The sequence below is a fragment of the Ptychodera flava genome, chromosome 16, assembly GCF_041260155.1.
Source record: "Ptychodera flava strain L36383 chromosome 16, AS_Pfla_20210202, whole genome shotgun sequence".
NCBI lineage: Eukaryota > Metazoa > Hemichordata > Enteropneusta > Ptychoderidae > Ptychodera > Ptychodera flava.
Window position 1 is genome coordinate 34723737 of NC_091943.1, and position 21191 is coordinate 34744927.

The 21191-nt window shown below is 37.5% G+C and overlaps 1 protein-coding gene across 2 annotated transcripts in view; it reads right to left on the bottom strand.

Moving 5' to 3' along the window:
• Positions 1–21191, bottom strand: part of LOC139114679 (arylsulfatase J-like) — a 54912-nt gene that overhangs the window by 25715 nt on the left and 8006 nt on the right. Inside the window, exon 1 of one of the 2 annotated variants that reach the window (XM_070676544.1) lies at positions 14976–15145. The exons of the other annotated variant lie outside the window; for it this stretch is intronic. Within the exon in view, the coding sequence (XP_070532645.1) occupies positions 14976–15120 (145 nt within the window). The 5' untranslated portion in view covers positions 15121–15145. Of the gene's footprint in view, positions 1–14975; positions 15146–21191 lie in introns of those variants that run through there. 2 annotated transcript variants of the gene reach the window in all.

The window sequence follows — 21191 nt, forward strand, 5'->3', positions numbered from 1 at the left end:
AACCATCTCAGACGGCAAGAGAAGTAAATTGGGTGAGACTGCCATATCAAGTTTGACACCAGTATTCATTATTGTGTCTTGGTATCGCCTATAACTAATTACTTTGTCGGTATTGCGAATTTCATCTTCGAGGAGAACGACGAATTCTTTTCGGACTTGCTGTGCACTGCCAGTATCACCCACTATGGTACTGCGAATATTTGCTTGTGCGCCGAGTATGCAATATACGTAGGCTTCAAGGCTTTCATTGAGGCGGGCGAGACCGGCCTTTGTTAGTCCGAGTCTCCCTTCAGAGGAATGAAACTATTGTATTGTCCCTCCGATCCATCATTTCGGAAGAAATAATAGTGTGGTCGGTCTTTGTCGGGCAGTACATGTTTTTTCTTTCCAAAAATTGTATGTGTATAGAAAACGCCTCCGTCGGCGGAGAGGAAAAGTCATGACCATTGTATATTGCTTTTGGCTGTCGAACGGGGCCACGATTAGTGTAATATAACCATAGCCAAGACCTGAGTTCTGGCCTTTTCGATATCGAAAGTCGGACTTCGTTGGACTTATATTTCCAAATTCTGTACATAGAAGTTCATATTGGACGAGATTGTATGGATTGTCGCCCGCTTTGAAGGTGGGGGTATCGTCTGGAAGTGCAACGCCCATTTCGTGAAGGATCCTACGTATTGTAAAGTATACATGGAAACGGCAGAATGATCGTATTTGCGGAGGAAATTTCTTATCGACGAGATGGGCGAATGATATACCACAACCAGTAGTGCTGCACCATACAGCGAAATTTAATTGCTGGTCCCAGTATTTCATGTGTGGGCCGCCCAGCCAGACATTACTTTCTTTCGCTGATCGATGAGTGATTACGTTATCTTTGAACACATCCCTTGGATGAAAAGTAAATTTTTCTGTCGGCGTTACATATATTTCTAAGTCCATGAGAATAGGTTTTACTCCCCCGTTCGGTTTGGAAGGAATATCAGCATGCTGTACTGTCGGTACGCTCGTCTTATTCAATTGAAAAGCAACTGGGAATAGGTCTGTACTCATTATTCGTGTTTCTATATACATATAGATTTAAATGGAGGAGAATTTTCCCGGAATCCCTGTCGGAATCATACTAACATTCCAGACCATGTTAATACTTTATTTCGGATTCAGGTTTAAACGAATTTTTTATTTTTTACTAAGAATAGATAACATACTGCAAACAATGGAGAATTTAATAAAGTCATCGCAGCGGCAAATATGGCAGCGCATTCCGAGGGCAACCGCAGCGTCGGACGCTCAGTGTTTGAAACTCATGCAAAATCGCTACTGGCCAAGCGGGCCAGTAACTTATAAAATTCACTGGCCCGAAAGGAAATCAACTGGTCCTGGGCATAATACGGAATTTTACTTGAAGGGAAATACAGGGGCCCTGCTGTAGGTGGCTCAATATTCAAATACCTGTACATCTTTCTCGCTACTGATATTCACCGCGAGGCGAGGCGAGGTTCATCAAAACAATGCTGCCATTTTGAACTAAACGAAATCTCGAACCTACCCCAACGTGACCCCAACGCGTAACAAATGGAACATGTTGAGTAGCGCCATCAATCTCGCAAGTCGCGAGAAATGCGTAGCTGTAAAGGCTTTCGCTAAGTGATTTCACCGTTCGATCTTTTGAGATTTTACCTGCCAATTTTTCCTAAATTTTGCGGTTTGATTACTTGAGAATTTAACAGAATAGGGTAAGAGTATTAAAAATTGCTGACCCTTCTTTATTAGAGCAGGACACTCGGGTCTGCTTCTTTCACAACTTACTGGCCGGCATGAAAACAGCTGGTCTGGGGCTAGCGGGTTAGCGTGAATTTCGAACGCTGCGGACGCTCAATCCATAATAGAGACGAAACGTGAAAAATACTCTGTGTCATCGCAAGTGGTCAAAGTAAGTTATTTTTTGGTAAGGAGTTTACAGTTAGAGAAGTGGAAAGGTGGAACGATGAATCCATAACACGAGTCTTTAAAGTCTATGAAGCGAAATACAGTTCTCTTATAAGTGATACCATCACTCAAAGTTTCATAGATCTAGGAGCCCGCGCAATCAGTCAGGTAGTTCCAATCGATGATCGAGATAACTATGCCACTGATCTTAAAAAGGATTTTATTCTAAACAGTGAAATAAAACGATTATCAGGACGGATAGGGTACACATGGGGGCCCTGATTGCTCTAATTTCCACCGGTTTAATTACGGGTAAACATTTAAATTTTAAAAAAATCGGGTTTAATATAGTACCTGAAATAAATGGATTCAACTTCGCAAGTTCCGACTCAGCAAACGGAAACGACGACGACCCCCACACCGCAAACGGAAACGACTCCGACACAGCGCAACATAGAGAAAGTGACGTTACCGACGAAGCATCCAGGGAGAGTTGCTGCAGGGAAGCGAGTAGCGGAATGGAACAGGAAAAACAAGGAGAAGAAACGCCAAGCAATGGAGGGGGAGGGAGGGGATAGTGATGCGGTAGCGAGTCCCTTTCGAGACCGTTCCGATAGGGTACCGCCACAACAGTGTGATACCTGGTATAATAAATGTTATCTTGTTTTAGGAATTGTGGGAGTTTCATTGACTGCATTAGGGCTATATTGGGGGCGTGCTCGGCATAATTGTCCCCCCCGGAAAGATGAACCGCTTCAGAAAGCGAAAAAAACAGAGCCCGTAGCGGCTCCCTCCGGAACAGTTCCGACAGGGGTTCCGAGGGGAGGGGAGGGGGGTGTCCCAGCTCCTCTACATTGCATGAGATGGAGTAATACATAATTTTATTATGACTAATGTTTCCAATGACGAAACATATAACTTCCGAAGAGGATGGCGATTCCTGCGACAGTGTCCTACTAAACCTGTTCTCCCCCATATTTTTTTATTTTTCTATTTTATATACTAGTCAGCAATCATGGATACTAAAACAGTTGTAAACACAATGTACGATGGTATTGTAATCGCAGGACTTGCGATGGGATATCTTATGATCTCCAGCAAATTTTTGAAGATGGATATGGGCGATCCAAGTCGTCCAAATTTGACTCGCTTAGGCGGTGCGACTGCTGCCGCGGTTGCGACCAAAGATCTCCTTGAACAGAAAAATATTATTCCTGCTGAACCTTATACTTTGTAATGGGCACCTTCGGAATATTATTCATCGAACACTTATACTTAGTAATGAGCACCTTCGGAATATTATTCATCAAAAAACTTATACTTAGTAATATATACAACGTACAACGATGATCATTTGGATTGTAAGCAAAACGGGTGAACCGGTTACTGTTAATTTTAACCCTTGCATTGATATGGCACAGTTTACTAAAATAAGACTTTTACAGTGTTCACTTTTTAATTCATGGCATAACATAACGAGGGCGAATAATGTGCTAAAATATCAAGAAGGAAACGACCCAAAAAATAAGACGACAAAATCAATACGTCCGGGTAACTACAATATTGATACGTTAAACAAGGCAATCGGGTTGAAGCAAAAAATTAATTTTGAAAAACATCTGCCGACAAACCATGTTTATCTAACTTTGGCTGAAGATGTTAAAGTCTATTTCAATGCTACAGGTAGCTTGCCAACGTCGTTGGTTTTTCAGATAAGCCAGAGGATAACCCAGTGACAAAAAGTACTATGAGTCCAGGTCGAGCAGATTTCTTAACAGTCACTAAATACGTGGTTCATTCAGATGTCGTCGATGTTTCTGGAAATTATGTTGGCTCGGGCTCTGGTGAATACATACAGGGGAAAGTATCGAACTGTTTACAAATACTTCCCGTCCAGGATACAAAAGAGATAAGTGAAAAGGTTACTTACGATTTTAAAAACGGGGCCCTTTCCATGCCATTGAAAAAAGGGGGAGACCATATGAATTCAATGCGTATTTGGATAACAGATCAGGATGGAAACACGGTCAATTTCAACAACTGGCCGATTAGCTTCTGTATTGAATTATTGTAGCCGTTTCGAAGCGGGCCCTACCGGTGTAACCCTATCGGAAGATAAACCATCCCACGACCAATCCTCCAGCAATATAGATCATCTCATATTTCTTTTGCTCAGGACTGGGCTGATAATAATCTGAGAATTGAACTGCCCCTTCGGAACGACCTGACGTAGAGTTGCTTTGCACCGCTTCTGCTTCTTCCAGGATTTCTGCATCTGTATCTCTTAACTCTGCCGCAGCATGCGCATCCTTTGCCTGATTTTCTCTTTCCCAGTCAGCTTGAAGTAATCTTTTTTCTGACCAGACGTTGCGATCATGTTCAAATTTTTCTAATGCTTTATCATGTCTAATTTTCTCTTCAATAAGAGCATCACCATTCCCGCTAAGCTTTTGTCCGATAATATTTCCTCCTGTGAATGCCGTTGCATTTAATACAGCACCGAGAACTGTCATTCCTATAGCTGAAGCCATGATTGTATATTATTACAAGGTATTATTTATTTTTCACTGTATATAGGTTAATTATGTCTGGTCCAAGTAACTCCGGTCTAGGTGCAATTCATGTACAAAATCTTGAGCTTGAAGATTTAAGTGATGTTAAAGTGAACAATAATACTAAGATAGCAGGTAATCATAATAAGGATTACGTCCTTCGTTATAAGGACCGCGAGAAACTTTTTGTCTTAGCTTTAGCCGACGTGCAAACCCACGAGCATGCTGTAGAATTTTCCGAACTTAAAGACATTGATGAGTCCATAATAGACGCCACAAAGGCTTCAAACGATCCAACTCCTTTTGCTCTGACGTGGGATGGGGATAGTCAGAAATTCATGCCTTATAATGTACCACGTAACATCTTAGATATATTGGATAGTGAAATTAGTGGTGGAGTTACTGAACTGCCAGGAACTCCAAATGTTATTTATTTCGATAGCAATGTTAACAATATAAGTTGCTAGATTTTCGTAGTTGGCTTACTCCTACGAATCCATACATTGCACTTCTTGGTATACCGATTCACCTTAAAATTAGTCCTCTTAATACAATAATGAAGGCAGATAATACACTAAGAAGGTGGATAAACGAGGGGGAGAATTATTGCTCGTATACAGCTAGCGGAGTTCCAGTTAGATTATTTTGGGACACAACTTTAAAGAAACTGGGTCTGAAAAGTGTTGGTGATGAGGCAGCTGAATTAACTTTACAGACAGTAAATCAACAGATGACTGATAATATGAAAATACTTCAACATGGTACAGTTCTCATTAGATGTGTAAAGTTAGCTACGGGAGACGAGTTTGACGATTTGGTTGGATATTATGCTATGAAAACAGATAACAGAACAACTTGTGATATTATTATAAGTATCGATAAAGATCGCAATGAAATGAGTATTGAATGTTTTGTTGGTGGGAATAGAGTAGAGAACGACTTAGGAACTACATTTGTACGTAGAGATAAAAGAGTGAACACTTTAGATATCAGTACCATTCATCTAAAACGACTCATTTTGTTTGAAGTAATGGTCTTCCGACATATTTTAAGTTCGGAGGAAATTACTAAAATTTTATCTATCGGGTGAACAAGTTCGCACCGATAGGAACTCCGAGTTCAAAAACCTACCGGAAATTCAGACCTCAGTCATGCAGTAGGAAAAAATTCACATCAGCTGGACTCCGCGACTGACTGACAACACGGGTAAAAGTCCCTTTATATAGGCTAGTTTGATGGTGATGACTCACACGGAATTTCCCGTACACCTTCGGAACGTGTCTATACATGTTGTGTGTTTAGGTCAGACAGAACAAGTTTCTACATGTCCCAGCATCAGTAGTCCGTTCTAATACCCAGTGAGTCATAGCTAGTGTATTGCGCAAGTCCAGGACCTGACTCAGCAGGGAATTTCCCTGCTTAGTTCAGGACAATGCACTGCTGCGCGTGAGTTCGTATATAGGTCAGGGTCACTTGAACAAATTCATAGCTAGCGATGAGTGACCGGGAACTCCCGCGCATGTGCGTAAGAGGGAGTTCCCTGTGTTAAAAAACAAGATGTTTTGTAGAAAAAACAAGATGTTTTGTAGGAAAAAACAAGATTATCCCAAAAGTACACATACTCTTTACTACTCATAGCACCAAAAAGCATCGTTGAAAGAGGTCATAAGACTTCAGTCAGAGTAAGACTTTTATACCCTCCGTTTCATTGTGATGGTCAAAAGAATAGAATATAGGTAGTAAGATGTTTGAAGGAAACTACAATAATTATCTGGATTTATATACCACATCAGAGTATTGACCAAATAACCTAAAATCAGAGAAATATCTACAAAAAAAAATCATACGTGCACATTTAATCTCCATATGAACAATCAGAATAGAGTCCACAGTAAAACAAAACTACGAACTACACTTAATGCTATTTAGACAAGCAGTTTCACAGAATAACAACCCTTTGACCAAAAGCAAGAAATTTTGCCTAAAAAGTAGCATGTGCAAATATATAGCCTCGTTTTCTCAAACCAGAAAAAATATTTCCTAGCAAACTATTCACGAAGTTTCATATCCACCAAAGACGGAAATTCAGACAACAACATGATTTGACCACAATTGAGAAAATTGGTCCTTAGAATCTTGCATAAAGAAGGAGACAATATTTCATGTACGGTGGCCAAAAACTACCTGTTTCTCCGCATTCAAAGTCTGCGTCGCATTCAATGTTTTTCTCTCACATATGTCTCCGCATTCAAAGTCTGCTTCGCATTCAATTGTTTTTCTCTCACATATGTCTCCGCATTCAAAGTCTGCGTCGCAATCAAATGTTTTTCTCTCACATAAGCTTATGTCTCCGCATTCAAAGTCTGCGTCGCAATCAAATGTTTTTCTCTCACATATGTCTCCGCATTCAAAGTCTGCGTCGCAATCAAATGTTTTTCTCTCACATATGTCTCCGCATTCAAAGTCTGCGTCGCATTCAATTGTTTTCTCTCACATATGTCTCCGCATTCAAAGTCTGCGTCGCATTCAATTGTTTCTCTCTCACATATGTGTCCGCATTCAAAGTCTGCGTCGCAGTTAATTGTTCCTCTCCTAGATGGGCTACAGGCAGCTCAAACACTATTAATAAGCTTATTATTGAGTTTTTCTCAGTTTTCTCCATCAGTTCTTCTCCCTTTCTTCACGCTCTGACTGATCGTAGTAAATAAAAAGAAATTACTTTATTGCCTAACCTAACCTTGAATCTTTATTTTACACCCCATTACAAGGACGTTTATCTCTCATATACACACATCTTGTAATTAATTAGTCAACATGACTAATTATGCTAATCCGTGGACTTATCAGGGATTTTATAGGATAGTCAACATCGCGAAAGATAGGAAAGGTTACTAAAACTCCTTTTTCATTTACATCTCTATCTTTCCAATGTTGACCAACCCTTGATAAGTCCACGGATTAGCATAATTAGTTGTGTTGACTAATTAATTACAAGATGTGTATATGAGAGATAAACATCCTTGTAATGGGGTGTAAAATAAATAAAGAGTCAAGAGGCTAGGTTAGGCTATATAGTCATTTATTTTATTTACTACGATCAGTCAGAGCATGAAGAAAAGGAGAGGGACTGATAGTGAGAGAGAAAACTGAGAAAAACTCAATAATAAGCTTTATTAATAGTGATTGGGCCGCCTGTGGATGGTCGTCGCAGTCAATGATTTTGTCACCAACACATGAAGGCGTTGGCAAGTTTTGGTGAACGTGACCCTCGCTCCATGGCCCATGATTGCACCCGGAAAAAGTATCACTCTTTTAGTGTTCGTGATCGCGAAAAGCTCATCTTTGAAGGTAAGTGACAAAGTAATTTATTGTATTGTAAGCTTATGGGGTTAATGATCTAGCCAAGGGGGTACGCTGCTCACCAGTATGGGCGCATCATAATGGGTCCCACATGAGCGTCCGAATGTAAAACGGAAGCCCGTCCCACAACTGCCAATATATCCAGGGCTAGACGGTGGCTAGATCATTAACCCCATAAGCTTACAATACAATGAATAACTTTGTCACTTACCTTCGAAATCAATGAGCTTTTCGAGATCACGAACACTGAAAGAGTGATACTTTTTCGGATGCAATCATGGGTCATGGAGCGAGGGTCACGCTCACCAAAACTTGCCAGCGCCCTCATGTGTTGGTGACAAAATCACTGACTGCGACGCCCATCTAGGAGAGAAACAATTGAATGCGACGCAGACTTTGAATGCGGAGACATATGTGAGAGAAAAACATTTGAATGCGACGCAGACTTTGAATGCGGAGACATATGTGAGAGAAAAACATTTGATTGCGACGCAGACTTTGAATGCGGAGACATATGTGAGAGAAAAACATTTGATTGCGACGCAGACTTTGAATGCGGAGACATATGTGAGAGAAAAACATTTGATTGCTACGCAGACTTTGAATGCGGAGACATATGTGAGAGAAAAACATTTGATTGCGACGCAGACTTTGAATGCGGAGACATATGTGAGAGAAAAACATTTGATTGCGACGCAGACTTTGAATGCGGAGACATAAGCTTATGTGAGAGAAAAAAAATTGAATGCGACGCAGACTTTGAATGCGGAGACATATGTGAGAGAAAAAAATTGAATGCGACGCAGACTTTGAATGCGGAGACATATGTGAGAGAAAAACAATTGAATGCGACGCAGACTTTGAATGCGGAGAACAGGTAGTTTTGGGCCACCGTATCATGGGATTTAAATCAACAGAAAAATCACAAATAGTAAATGTATCTAGGAAGCTGTTAGACCGAGAAATTATTCTCGTCTCTGAATAGCTTTTAATAGATAGAGTAATACACAGGGGGTGACTCTGGCTTGTTCTGTGATGCTAATATCTCGGAAAGTCTGTTTACATAGATATTTAATCTCCATGATAATTGAAAGTGTTTAGTTCCGATAACTTAATACAGAGGAAAAATAAAAACATAATGAAATTCATATTATCCTGTTGTTCTATTTCCTGTTTCACAGCAGAATGCATAAATTCTTTGTCGAATTGACAGCTTAATGTGACAACGAATTAAATCTAAGTTTGTGGGTAGAACAACGAAATTACCTAAAATTCTCTTCCTATCATAACTCGGAAAGAGTTGAGAATTGAGACTGATCGCAAGTATGGTGTTGCAAGAAACGAGCGAATATGTTTATTTTGTAAGTTAAATGTCATCGAAGACGAATATCATTTTTGTTTAGTTTGCCCTTTTTATGATGATCTGCGCCAGAAATACATTCCTGTTTATTTTTATACAAACCATACCTATGAGAAATTCCTTCAACTTATGCAACTGGAAAATAGACGGGTTATTTATTTTGCAAAGTATGTGTTTTTCGCAAACAAACGAAGAGAAAGATTTGTAACTAATGAATAGATTAATAGTGTTATCTTGTTCGTGTATCAAGATTTTGTATTGTAGATTTATTTATCCTCTGTGTTCCTGTGGCGATGTATACGTATTCTTTATTTATTACTGTACCATAGGCTGGAGGCCAAAGTACGAAATAAACATTATTATTATTATTATTATTATTATTATTATTATTATATATTATAACTCGGAAAGTTAAAATATTTCTCTGGTACAAGTAGGGTTTAAATGTACAATACAGATTAAAAGGCGACGAACTTGTAATATCAGAATGCCATTTTTGTTTTCAACAGTCCTTCACGCTTAGTGAAATGTTCAACAAAAAATAATTCTGTGTTTCCGGCCTGTCATTTAAACCATATAATTCCTTAACCATATTTAATCAGTAAATTTTCAACACATGTAGCCCAAGTAACTCAACCAGATTCATCAAATTGATGAATTGGATAAATCTGCAACATATAACACACTTTGAGTTTCAAAGCAATGGGACGAGCGGTCGAACATCATTTGCTAAAACATTAGCAATGTGACCTTAAACGTTTACACATCGGCAGATTTCATCATAATTTTCGAAATTCACAAATGGTTTCATAGAATTTGATGTTTTGAAGAAAATAGAATGTCCATAGGCGCAATTTTTATTATCATCTTGACAAATTTTCATTACTTTGTCCTAAAGAATTTCAAAGTCGAATTCAAAATTAATTCGACAAGTGCTGTCTGAAAAAAGGAGTTTTGAATAAAAATGAAAAGGAAATACTGAAATAATTGCCAAAGCCTGTACCAATTTGAATAGCCTGGCTCTCGACTGTTGTTTTCAGGAGCAACCGAGTGTTTGCGCGACATATTATGTAGACAAAAGCTCTAATCCTGCTATAAGCATATTTGAAACTCGTGAAAGTGACCCTCTGTCAAAATGAAGTGACTTTGTCCCTTTATAGCAGTCATAAACCTGCACAAATGACCCCTATTTCTCGCGGACAATTTATGCAAATGAGTTGACACATTGGTGGTATGTGATGTCGATTCCACGATCTATGTTCAATAAATAAATGAATAAACACATTCAATACAGTTTAAACCATACAAATGTGCAAAATTTATATAAAGAATTTGTGATGAAGATTAAATGCCGTCGTGACGTCATCGTACCTCATGAGAATCGAATTACAACAGAATATGTTTCCATTAGGCAAGTCTGTGGCATTTCGCGACCGGACGATTACGCAGATAAGTACTGTAATTTGAACTAATGTAAGAGGGAGCGTTCCCCAAAAAATATGAACCAAATATCAAAATAGTAACTTGATTTTCATATAAAATATTTTGAATTAATGACAATCATAATTTATGCATTTTTTGTCAATTGTATACTATGTCTACAAGACTCCACTCAATCTTGGATTATAATCATTCAAATATTGAGCACACCGAAAGAGTTAACATTGGCTAGTTTCTGACTCCAATAAAATAAGCATAAAAATGGTCTAGAAAAGGATTGCCGATCAGGCGGATAGAAAGACAGTTCGACAAAAAACCTTATAGACAGATAAACGAATATAGACAGATAGCAGTGATGGCCCCAGTCAATAGGACTGTGCTCACAAACATCTCTCTAGAGGGGGATTTGAGGGATAACTCGAAAAAATTGATTTTATATTAGGGGAGATTTGACAATGCAGTGAAACAAAAAGGGGAACTCGGGAAAAGGTGATGCACTGTTGATTGGAAATGGGCTGTGTTGAAGACGAAGTAATCCCAAAACAAGGCTTTCAAAATCTTTCGCAGTCGTGTAGCTGTTATACACGTACTTTCTCCCACAAACCAAGGTTAGCACAAATCAGATGAAAAGGGATACAGTAAAAAGTAGGGACATTTCAACTTCTAGAATAGTTTACTTGATGAATTTCTCCTGTCGCAGAAGTTGGAAGTCGTACCGGCACACTAAACTGAACCGTCGCCTCCGAAGATGTATTTTGTTTTCGGCTTTATCATCTACTCATAAGGATTATATTGATTTACGGTTAAATATCATGTGTGCCTACATGTAGAACTAATGTCGAAATGTCAGTTAGCCTTATTGAAATAATAACAATCACTATAATTTTAATGTCACGTCACAGCTGCAACCACTGTGCAGATACATTTCGGCAAACAAATATGTTCCATCAGTTTTTCATGCACCATAGCCTCAGAACAATTGTCATATGAAAAAAGAGATACAATATATGTATAGTTGATCATAAAAACTGACACACTAGAAAGGTAATCCTTAGTTTAGGGAGTCAGACTACAATAATAAGGATTCTGCTGTTACAAAAAATAAAATCAAAATTCATGCATTGAAACCATAATAAATACGATATTTTCAGTGCAACACATGAAAGCAGAACGGAAGAGTAAAACTCTAAAGAAATGACAGAATGACAATACAGACAGGGGAGATGTATTGGTGTGCGGTTTTAAACGTATGGACTCAACTAAATGTGATTATATGTCTCCGAAGCAATACTATCTTCGGGTTCATCGAGAAAAAAATGAGGCACAAAGCATGACAACCTACAAACCAAAAAACATAATTGGAACTCTGACAGAAGAATATATACAACTTGAAAAATTGAAAAAGTGTAAACGTAAAGTTTGTTTATCTATATTCATTTATGGATTGTGCACAATGTGTGGTAGGTCACAACATAGTTTTCCTGAACTAATTTCGCATTAAGGAGTTTCGTTTGATCGATGATCCCTTAGTTGAGCGTTAATCAATTATAATATTCTTGCCTTTCCTTTTTGAGCAATTAATTTCGAAAGTCCGATTGAGACTGTTTAAGATGTTTCAACTGACAAAACGATCAGCTGTATTTTTCAAGTTCAGATTTTGGTTTTAATAAATTTTCGCTCCTCAATGTTTTCCCCAGCAAAATTTGTTAAAATTTGGTTTTGTGCTCACGAATACAAATATAACTCATCTTTACCAAATTCCCCCTTTTATATTTGCCTTTATTTTTCGAAATTTTTATAATGCCTTAAAGAAAAATTAAAAAATAAACACTGATTTGTTTCGATTTTCTCTCATTCTGAATCCGTATTCCCAGTACTTCAGGCGTTTGCTACCCTTGCCTTCAAATGGCATTAACACAGCTTCCAGTGTAGCGTTAACGTTGAAGGCGTTGGAGGAGACAGACAGGATCTGATGTTTCCTAGTTTTTTTGAATATTTCCAATAAAACACACATTTAGCTACCAAAAGTTTCATCTATCCTTCTCCTGCAATGAAATGTAATCCTTGATCACTCGTGCACACACTGCTGGAATTTGTGAGCGGACGGTGCACTTATGTTTTATATTTATGAGCGGATTACAGAAATCAGGCGACATAATGCTAACTCATAAAGTGGAGAATATTAAAAGGGATAAAACTTAGGCGACGTGTACCCAGATGACACAGTAAGTGGGCGCTCTATACTGACGAATGCGAGGGTACAGAGAAATAGAAATACAATGTAGCCAAAGTACTGCAAGCTGGTTAAAAGAAAATGCTAAAAAAATGTCGGAGTTGTTGACTGGCGATAAGGGAAGGCTTTCCAATAAGCCTTTACAGTGTTAATTAGAACTTAATATTTTAACCGAAGCTATTGACGGTCGGCGGTCAATGCGTAAACCTCATTATTGACACACAGAATTTTGGCTGCATTTTAATAATTTCAGTGATGATGTGGACCGGATATTTTTGCGAGTTTGTAAGGTACGACTATTTTACAGCGATTTATTTTTTTATTATCTTTTTCATCAATAACACTCGACATTGAATGTTATCGCTCATTGAACATAGTGGCAAATATCTTTTTTTGTTACTTGTTCACTTACAAAGGCATAACCATAAAAATTGAAAACGACCCTCTTCACTGAAAGCTGTAAGTACACAGGGGAGTCTATATCTCATTGCCGTAATCTCGCAGTCCGTGCACAAAGCTTTCTATTTGTAATCAAGCCGAACCGTATAAACTGCGAAAGGTTGGACAAGTAGTCGTATTTAACATAAAAAATTATCTGTCACACCACAACAAAAATACCCGATTTCTTTCAATTGCTTCCGGAAAAATTAAAATATTGGCAGCCCTTCTCCATTGTCAGATAACTATTATAACAACATTGATATCTTTGATCCATACACTTTGTGTGACCGTCAACATAATTCAAATTTTTTCTGTAACTGTTATTTTCGGAAAGGTATAGTCCCAGAGAACGTGATTTTTGCACTACATTTTGGTAGCTGCACATCTGAAGATTGCGCAAACTGCGATTGTATAATTCCTAAATATCAAAAACATGGGCAAACGAACAAATGCCCATTAGTAGTCGACGATTCTTTGCCTGGCAGAAAACACGTGTCTGGGATTATTTACTTTCCTCAGTGTTTGAGCCAAATAGGCCTGACACTGTGACGTTTGCAAAATCAGTCTTTTTCAAATACATTCATCAATATCTGCTATGCTGCACTGACCGGGTGTCTCTAATCAAATTAGGTGTTACACCATTTCAGACCATGTCCGTCAGAAAACTGCAGTAAATTTTGTGCTGCTGTAAAAAGCCTTAACACTCTGCCAGATTCCTAACAACTGGCCTTTTTCACCTTACTAAAAACCAGGAACATCGGTTTACTTTATAGTTAAAGTGCACCGAGCCCAATATACCGAGAATAAAATTATTGTAAGCGTTCTTGTGAGGCTCACAGGCAGTGTACACTTTGTTGTGTGTTTGATCTACAAACCAAACACTGGATGCTCACCCTTGTGCTATTCTATTTCATTCTCCACCAAAAGGCGCAGGGTAATTTTGCAGCTCCTTTGGCATCATTTAGATTTAATAGTGATTCAAATATCACAAGGTAAAAATGATATGTTTAACTAAACTCATTTCTGAACGTTGCTCTCTGGTAGCCTTTCCAGACATCTACGGTGTTCGTTTTCTACGTACCCATTCCGCAATTTGTCCCCATGCACACACACAACAAGACCGGAGAATATAACGCAATTTAAACGTTATCATCTCTCGGAAACATTTCACAGTGTTCGGGGAAATAGTCAACAAAAATATGGGATGACCACAACTCGCTAAGAGCTACAAGGTCACACTCGAAATCCAATAATCGAGTTCTTTGTAAAACTTATTCCTAGCTGGTGAAGGAAATGTATTCTCTGTTTTATCAAATAGCAGCAGATCCTTGAGGCATATATCGTATCAGCCGACAAAGAAATTATAAGTGTCTCTTGATTGTACCGCATTAGGTGCAATTATATGATAACATACCAGTGAATATATGCACAGCAAATTATAAAAATACTTCGTCTCTATGTACTGCATGATTTGTGTTCCTAACTCGCGGGCTTCTTTTTCTTTAGAAAGTTTATTTACAGAAAATACACTATTTTATACTCAGGAAACAAAGACCTATGAGCGTTTACATCTCAGTAATGTTTTATACGTTTGGTATTTGTTGTGACGTTAAACGGTGTACTTTGACTAAATCTACTTTTTTGCAATGTATTAACTTACCGAGATCATCGGCGAGGATGAAAACTATGTTAGGCTTCTTTGTAGACCTCGGCGTCGTATTGTATTTGGGAAGAAAACTCGCATACCATAGGATACAAGTGCAGGTAAACACGCCGCAGAGCACCAGCTTAGTTATAGAATTCATCGTTTAAAGCGGCAAAATCTGATGTACACGCCTCTCACCTTTGTTAGCAAACGCGACATGACCTCTCACCCCTTGGATTATGTTATTACAATGAGATGTATGTAGGAAGGATGATAATTGCACTAAAAACTACCACTAATCTCATGTCCTCTATGAAAATTACTCCTATATCGCCAACCACACCTGATTACGGCGTCATTTAACCGTTGTTGCAATGAAACACACTTCAATGTAAGTCAAAACCAAATAAATATTCCTCATTTACTAGGATGGAGCGCAGACATGGACGATTTGATTAGTCCACCATGTAAAGCTTTAGGGAGCCTTCAGTAATTAAAGGGGGTGGGCCGGGGGAATTCCGTGCGCACCTATACTGTAAAATGTGACCCTCCCCCTTGTCCGGCATTCTAAAACTTGACCCTTCCCCTAATCACTGCAATATTTTCCCAGGAATAACTGAAACAGTATCAGCTACTTAACATAAAAATTAGTTTAGTTGTTAATTACGGGGGGGTGCTTGCATTTTGGGAGGGAGGGTTGCAATTTATCATGCAAGCATTACTTGTAGAATTAGTGCGGCGGCAAGATGTGGCTGATATAAGGCTTCACCAGAAATCACAATACTTGGAGTCTATCAGGCAAAGTATTGACAATTTTTTCCCACAATACAGCTATATTTGTACATTTATATGTGATTGATAATATATATAAATGTACTTTGCTTGAAGTGGGAAGTAAAACGTGCATATATGTACAAGAAATTGGATTTTAGGATTTCATTGAAAATGATTGTTGATTTACTATACATGGTAGTCTATGAGGAAACTCTAATTTTTTTTCCAAAATAAAAATAGGTAAATCTGTGTATTTATGTATGCTTGATTCTTGATATTAATCTACTTGATTAGACTAGAGTGGTTACAAAGGGATGCGCGTGCAAGTAATTAGATTTTGGAATTTCACCGAAATATTGATTCACTATACATGGTAGTCTATGAGGAATCTATGAATATTTTTTCCAATACAAAACTAAGTAAATCTGTATATTTATGTACGCTTGATTATTAATATTTATGTACTTGATTAGACTAGGGTGGTTACAAATGGATGTGTGTGCAAGAAAACGGATTTTGGAATTTAACCGAAATGTTGAATTCACTATACATGGTACTCTATGAGAGAACTATAATCAATTTTTTGCCAACATAAACATAAAAGCTAACAATATCTGTGCATTTATGGACATTTGATAATTGATAGACACTTTTCCATCTGTCCTATATGTTTTCGTCTCATGTCTTGCATCGGTTTTTACTGTTCAGGGTGTTGTAGGATACTACTGCATCTTCTTTGCTTGTGAAGCTTGTCATTAATGTGTTTATATTTAAAAGAATCAATATATTTCGTCGGTGATTTCCTATTCAGGAAATATCAAATGGACATTCAAGGATTTGGCCGTAAAATCATCCTCTGTTAAAAGTGAACCTCCCCCAAAGATAATTTTATAAAAAGTGACCCTTGGACAGTTTTTCTAAAACTTGACCTTCCCCAAAATTCCGGCCCATCCCCCTTGTAATTACTGAAGGTTCCCTTAATAGCACTGGAATGTGATTCCTTCCTGTTTCTAGACGAAGCAAAAAAATCACCCTGTTATGCTAATGTTTGATTATGACCCTATTATGCTAACGGTGGGTTTACATTTCCTGCAACAGATTGTATAGAATGACAAGTAGCAGTGAATGATGAACTGCGATAAAAATCTTCAATTTGCCCGTATCCTCCGTGTGTATCCAAATTTAGAACCAGCACTTATCCGATAATTTTTAAATACTTCAGTCATTTCACCAGCAATGTTCACAAAACATTTGATTATATTGTTTTTTTGACATTTTGTTCTGTTGCATTTTTGGGCTGTAAATGTGAGTGTTGTTGAACACAAGTTACATCCACAATATCACACCTAATTCTGTCATATTGGTACACGGGCGATTGTTTCAAATTTCACCGACCACACCGTTTATCTAGTTGTTTTTCTCTATTTTTTCTTAGTGTCCAAAAGATTTTAATATATTGCTTTTTGTCTGTACCAATTTTTGAGCTTTTGCTCAATCCGGCCAGTTACAACATAGTATCTTGGTTACTTTTTTAGAACTGAAACAGAACACAAAAATAACTAAAATGTAATAACTGAAAATCATCGAAACACTGAGCTTCTATCCCTCAAATAAAGAATACTAAGTCAAAAATGAAAACAAAAAGGTGTATCGTACATTCGCTGATTGATGTAAGTGTTACTTGAAAGGAGAAACAAAACAGGAGGCTTGATACAAACAAGTGGAAAGAGTATAATGTTGGTTAAAAGAGGATATATTATAGCTCCCTCGTTCGACGTACATAATGATTTCTGATGAAAATGTTTACCTTAAATCCATGACAGAGAAAAATCACTGTTTGATGATTTGGCACAATGACAGCTTACTCATTTCATAAAGACTAGGGTATTAAAGTTAATAGCACTGATGATGATGATGATGATGATGATGATGGTTGTTATGATGATGATGATGACGATGATAATGATGATGGTGGTGGTGGATGATGGTGGTGGAAGTGACAATGTTCTTTTACTAAATAATAATTGATGATAGTATTTATGTATGGCAATAGCTTTCATAAAATATATATTAACGGGACAGTAACACTAATATTTGATGGTTTCCTTTCAGTAGTTCCGTTTTCTATGTCAACAGTAAGTTCTTGTTTGACTCCCAAGGCATATTAAAACAACCAATAGCAAAGTGGTCCACACATGGATAGGCTTAGTCGACATGTTGAATACTACAGCTAACTGTGGTTGAAATTATGTCATTGTGTACAGTGCATATACTCGACGCAAATTTTCAACTCACTTTGTTGCCATTTTATTTGTATGTGCATATAGGTAAAATAAGCAGTGAAAGCTTGCTCAGAAAGTCCTCCTATTAAAAAGTCATTTTCTAAAAACTAATCTAAACGCAATTAAGCCACACCGGTGGTGTTTTTATTCTTTCCGAATCCTTTAACACTTTCTCAAATGTTATTTGCTATTTTGGTTGCCGAAAAAATCTATCATCGTTGAAGGTTTACTGAGTTACTGAGTTAGTTACTTAGTTTCATATGCATTGCTAAAAATCAGGATTCAGAAGATTTACGTTGGTAAGTTAACATACGCACTCAACACCAACCAGTTGACCAAACTCCCCCGAAATTGTCTGGGTGTGCTTTGCTGACGTCTATACTACTTTTATTGAATGAAGGTACTTGTTTCGACTTGTATTTCTGCAACCTCCTTGTCAACATTCTGACCTTGTCTGGCATTTTCTCGGCTAGGTTATGATGCTCCGTCGGATCATCTACAGAGTAAAAAATATTATGGCATTGTTATAGGCAAGAGATAGCATATTGAAATGACATTTTAATAGACTGTAGAAAATAAAGATCTGATTTATAGGCAGACTCTGAGATAGACTGTAAATATTATGACATTTTATCATGTCAAATTAATGCAATGAAACACGTCCACAGAGCGACATAAATTAATGAGCGGACCACATTATTTCTACGCAGGGCAAAGAAGCACATTTTTAGCAATTGACTTTGAAGCAACGTGTTCCTCCACATTATGTCGACATCAGGACAATATGGTTTTGTAAGAAAGGTAAATTTGCATATTTGGTTCTGAGCTTAAAGACTCACCCTTTAAATTGTAAAGGTAAACACCATCATGACGCCAGACTGGAAAACAATACGAGGTGCCCAACTTGCCATCGGTTTCCGGCGGGGGAATTCTGCATGCTAAAAGCATTTGAACCACTGAAGTTCACTATTTATGACGATATAAGATAAGCGTTCCACCGCGTTTAATTTTGCTATAAGTAGCTAACTTACATGTACATAATTACAACAACCTCTGACAAATGCTAATATGACAAATTGCACACTGCTATTGACAGTATTATTATACTAACTACTTCGCTATATGATCCGCAGCAATATTTTCAAAATTGTTGTCAATGAAATTATCACATCATATCTTCCATGCTATGTCTATCAGAACATACCCCACATTCCACACATTTTCACACATTTCATAATCGCGACAAAAAAATCTGCTTTTGAGCCAGAGCTGACTTGACATGATAAAACTTAAATAAGCATTCGAACAGCTTCCTGCTCTTGGTGCAAGAAAAATTTTCACCGGCTTAGTTTTCCGAAATTCGAAAATTTTATCTTTTTCTCCATAGAGTTAACACAGGGATGGCGGCCATTTTGAATTTCAAATATCGGTAAATCTTGGATTATTTGTTTCTCTAGTAACAATATTTGCACTGTGACCCCCGATTTTTATTCTTGATTTTGAAAGAAAATGGTTGAAAGATTCCTCAAAGAAAGTTTTAGAAAAAGTTTAAGTCTTTCACTTTCGAGGTTCATACTACTTTACATCAATGGCTCTCAGATATTTGGATAGTGGTCTTACCGAACTCTCCGCATGCTCCATTGATTAACTTATAATCGCCAACCCTGAGGGAAAGAAAACATGTATTCACTAAAAGACGTTGTTTCCCTATTGTTGGAACTACATATAGCTTAAAATAGAATGTTCTCGAATTGTGCAGTCGCATTGAGCATAGACTTTAAAAATTTAAAGACTTTAAAGTCTATGCATTGAGTAAAATGTTATACTTGTATTTTGTTTAGGCTATATTTCCCCACTTGTTCTACTGAACTTCAACTAGAAATATGAACTCCCTAAGAGACTAAAATGTAAATATGTGATTGTTTTATTGCAAAATGAAGTTTGCAGTGATGTTTGGGCAATCATTAAACGTTCATGTTGTGTTAGATATGTAACGGATGACCTTGAAATATTTCGAACATTGTTTTCGGTTTTAAATGTTGTAACATATGCTTCATAGATAATCAACCGATGATATCTAGGAGAAATGCATTCATTACCGGATTGATTCACTGGGATAGGGCCTATCTATTATGTTGTAGATGAATTCCTTCCTAGGTGACTTTCTGTTCATAGATAAAGCCTTCCACATGTCAATACCATCCATTTCTGGATCTATGGGGACAAGTTTGAGAAAAGTATAAACTTTTGACAAAAATAATATCAGAGAGATACAAAGACGTTCTGCCTTGCCAAGCCCAAGGGACCATTGGTAGATTGACAGCGATAAATCCCGTTTAGATCTGTAAAATGGTGTATCTCTCTACTTCAATATATAGAACAAAAGTTAAGTTTCTTACAGTTGCAACATTCTAAGGTGTGAGACAGAAATAAAGGAGGTCTCACGGTGGACTAGCGCACTATAACACACGTTAATTACTGCAAAACCGGTGGACATACGTTCACTTGGCTTTATCTATTTATTCATTTATCTATCTATCTGTCTATCTATGTATCTATCTATCTATCTATCTATCTAGCTAGCTAGCTAGCTATCGATCACTTCATAAATAACCTTTATGTATTCAATTCGTCTATCTATGACAGTGTCTATGTAAGTCTGTGTTGCTGCATATACGCATTTGCAGTTCCTGTGGCAACACTAGTCAGTAAAGATTATCCGTTTATGTGCTTGCCTTCTCTGCAGTCTCCGCCGTCAATGTTGTTAACTATATTTCGTCACTATCATTATTGCAAAACTTATACCAGTAGTGTCGCTTTTATAACTGTGCAAAACTTTCTGCTTTAAAATTTTCATGAAACAATTTATTCAGGGAACCCGATGAACTCCCATTGTCATTTCTGGAAGCATTTTACGACTCAATTTTTTTAGAAAGTTGATGCGCAATATAAAACCATTTTTGTTCTGAATTTGCTACGAGTCAAACCTACTACGCAGAGTACAAAAGTGCTCTGCAAAAAGATAACAAGTTGCAGCACTTGCAACTCTGTTGTAAATTGATTAATATACTACCGACGATAAATGGTGATTGAGAACTGTTACACCTTTCTGGCAAACACTGTAACCCCTAATTAATTTTACCGATGAAGCGTTTTTTAAATACAAACGTAGGTA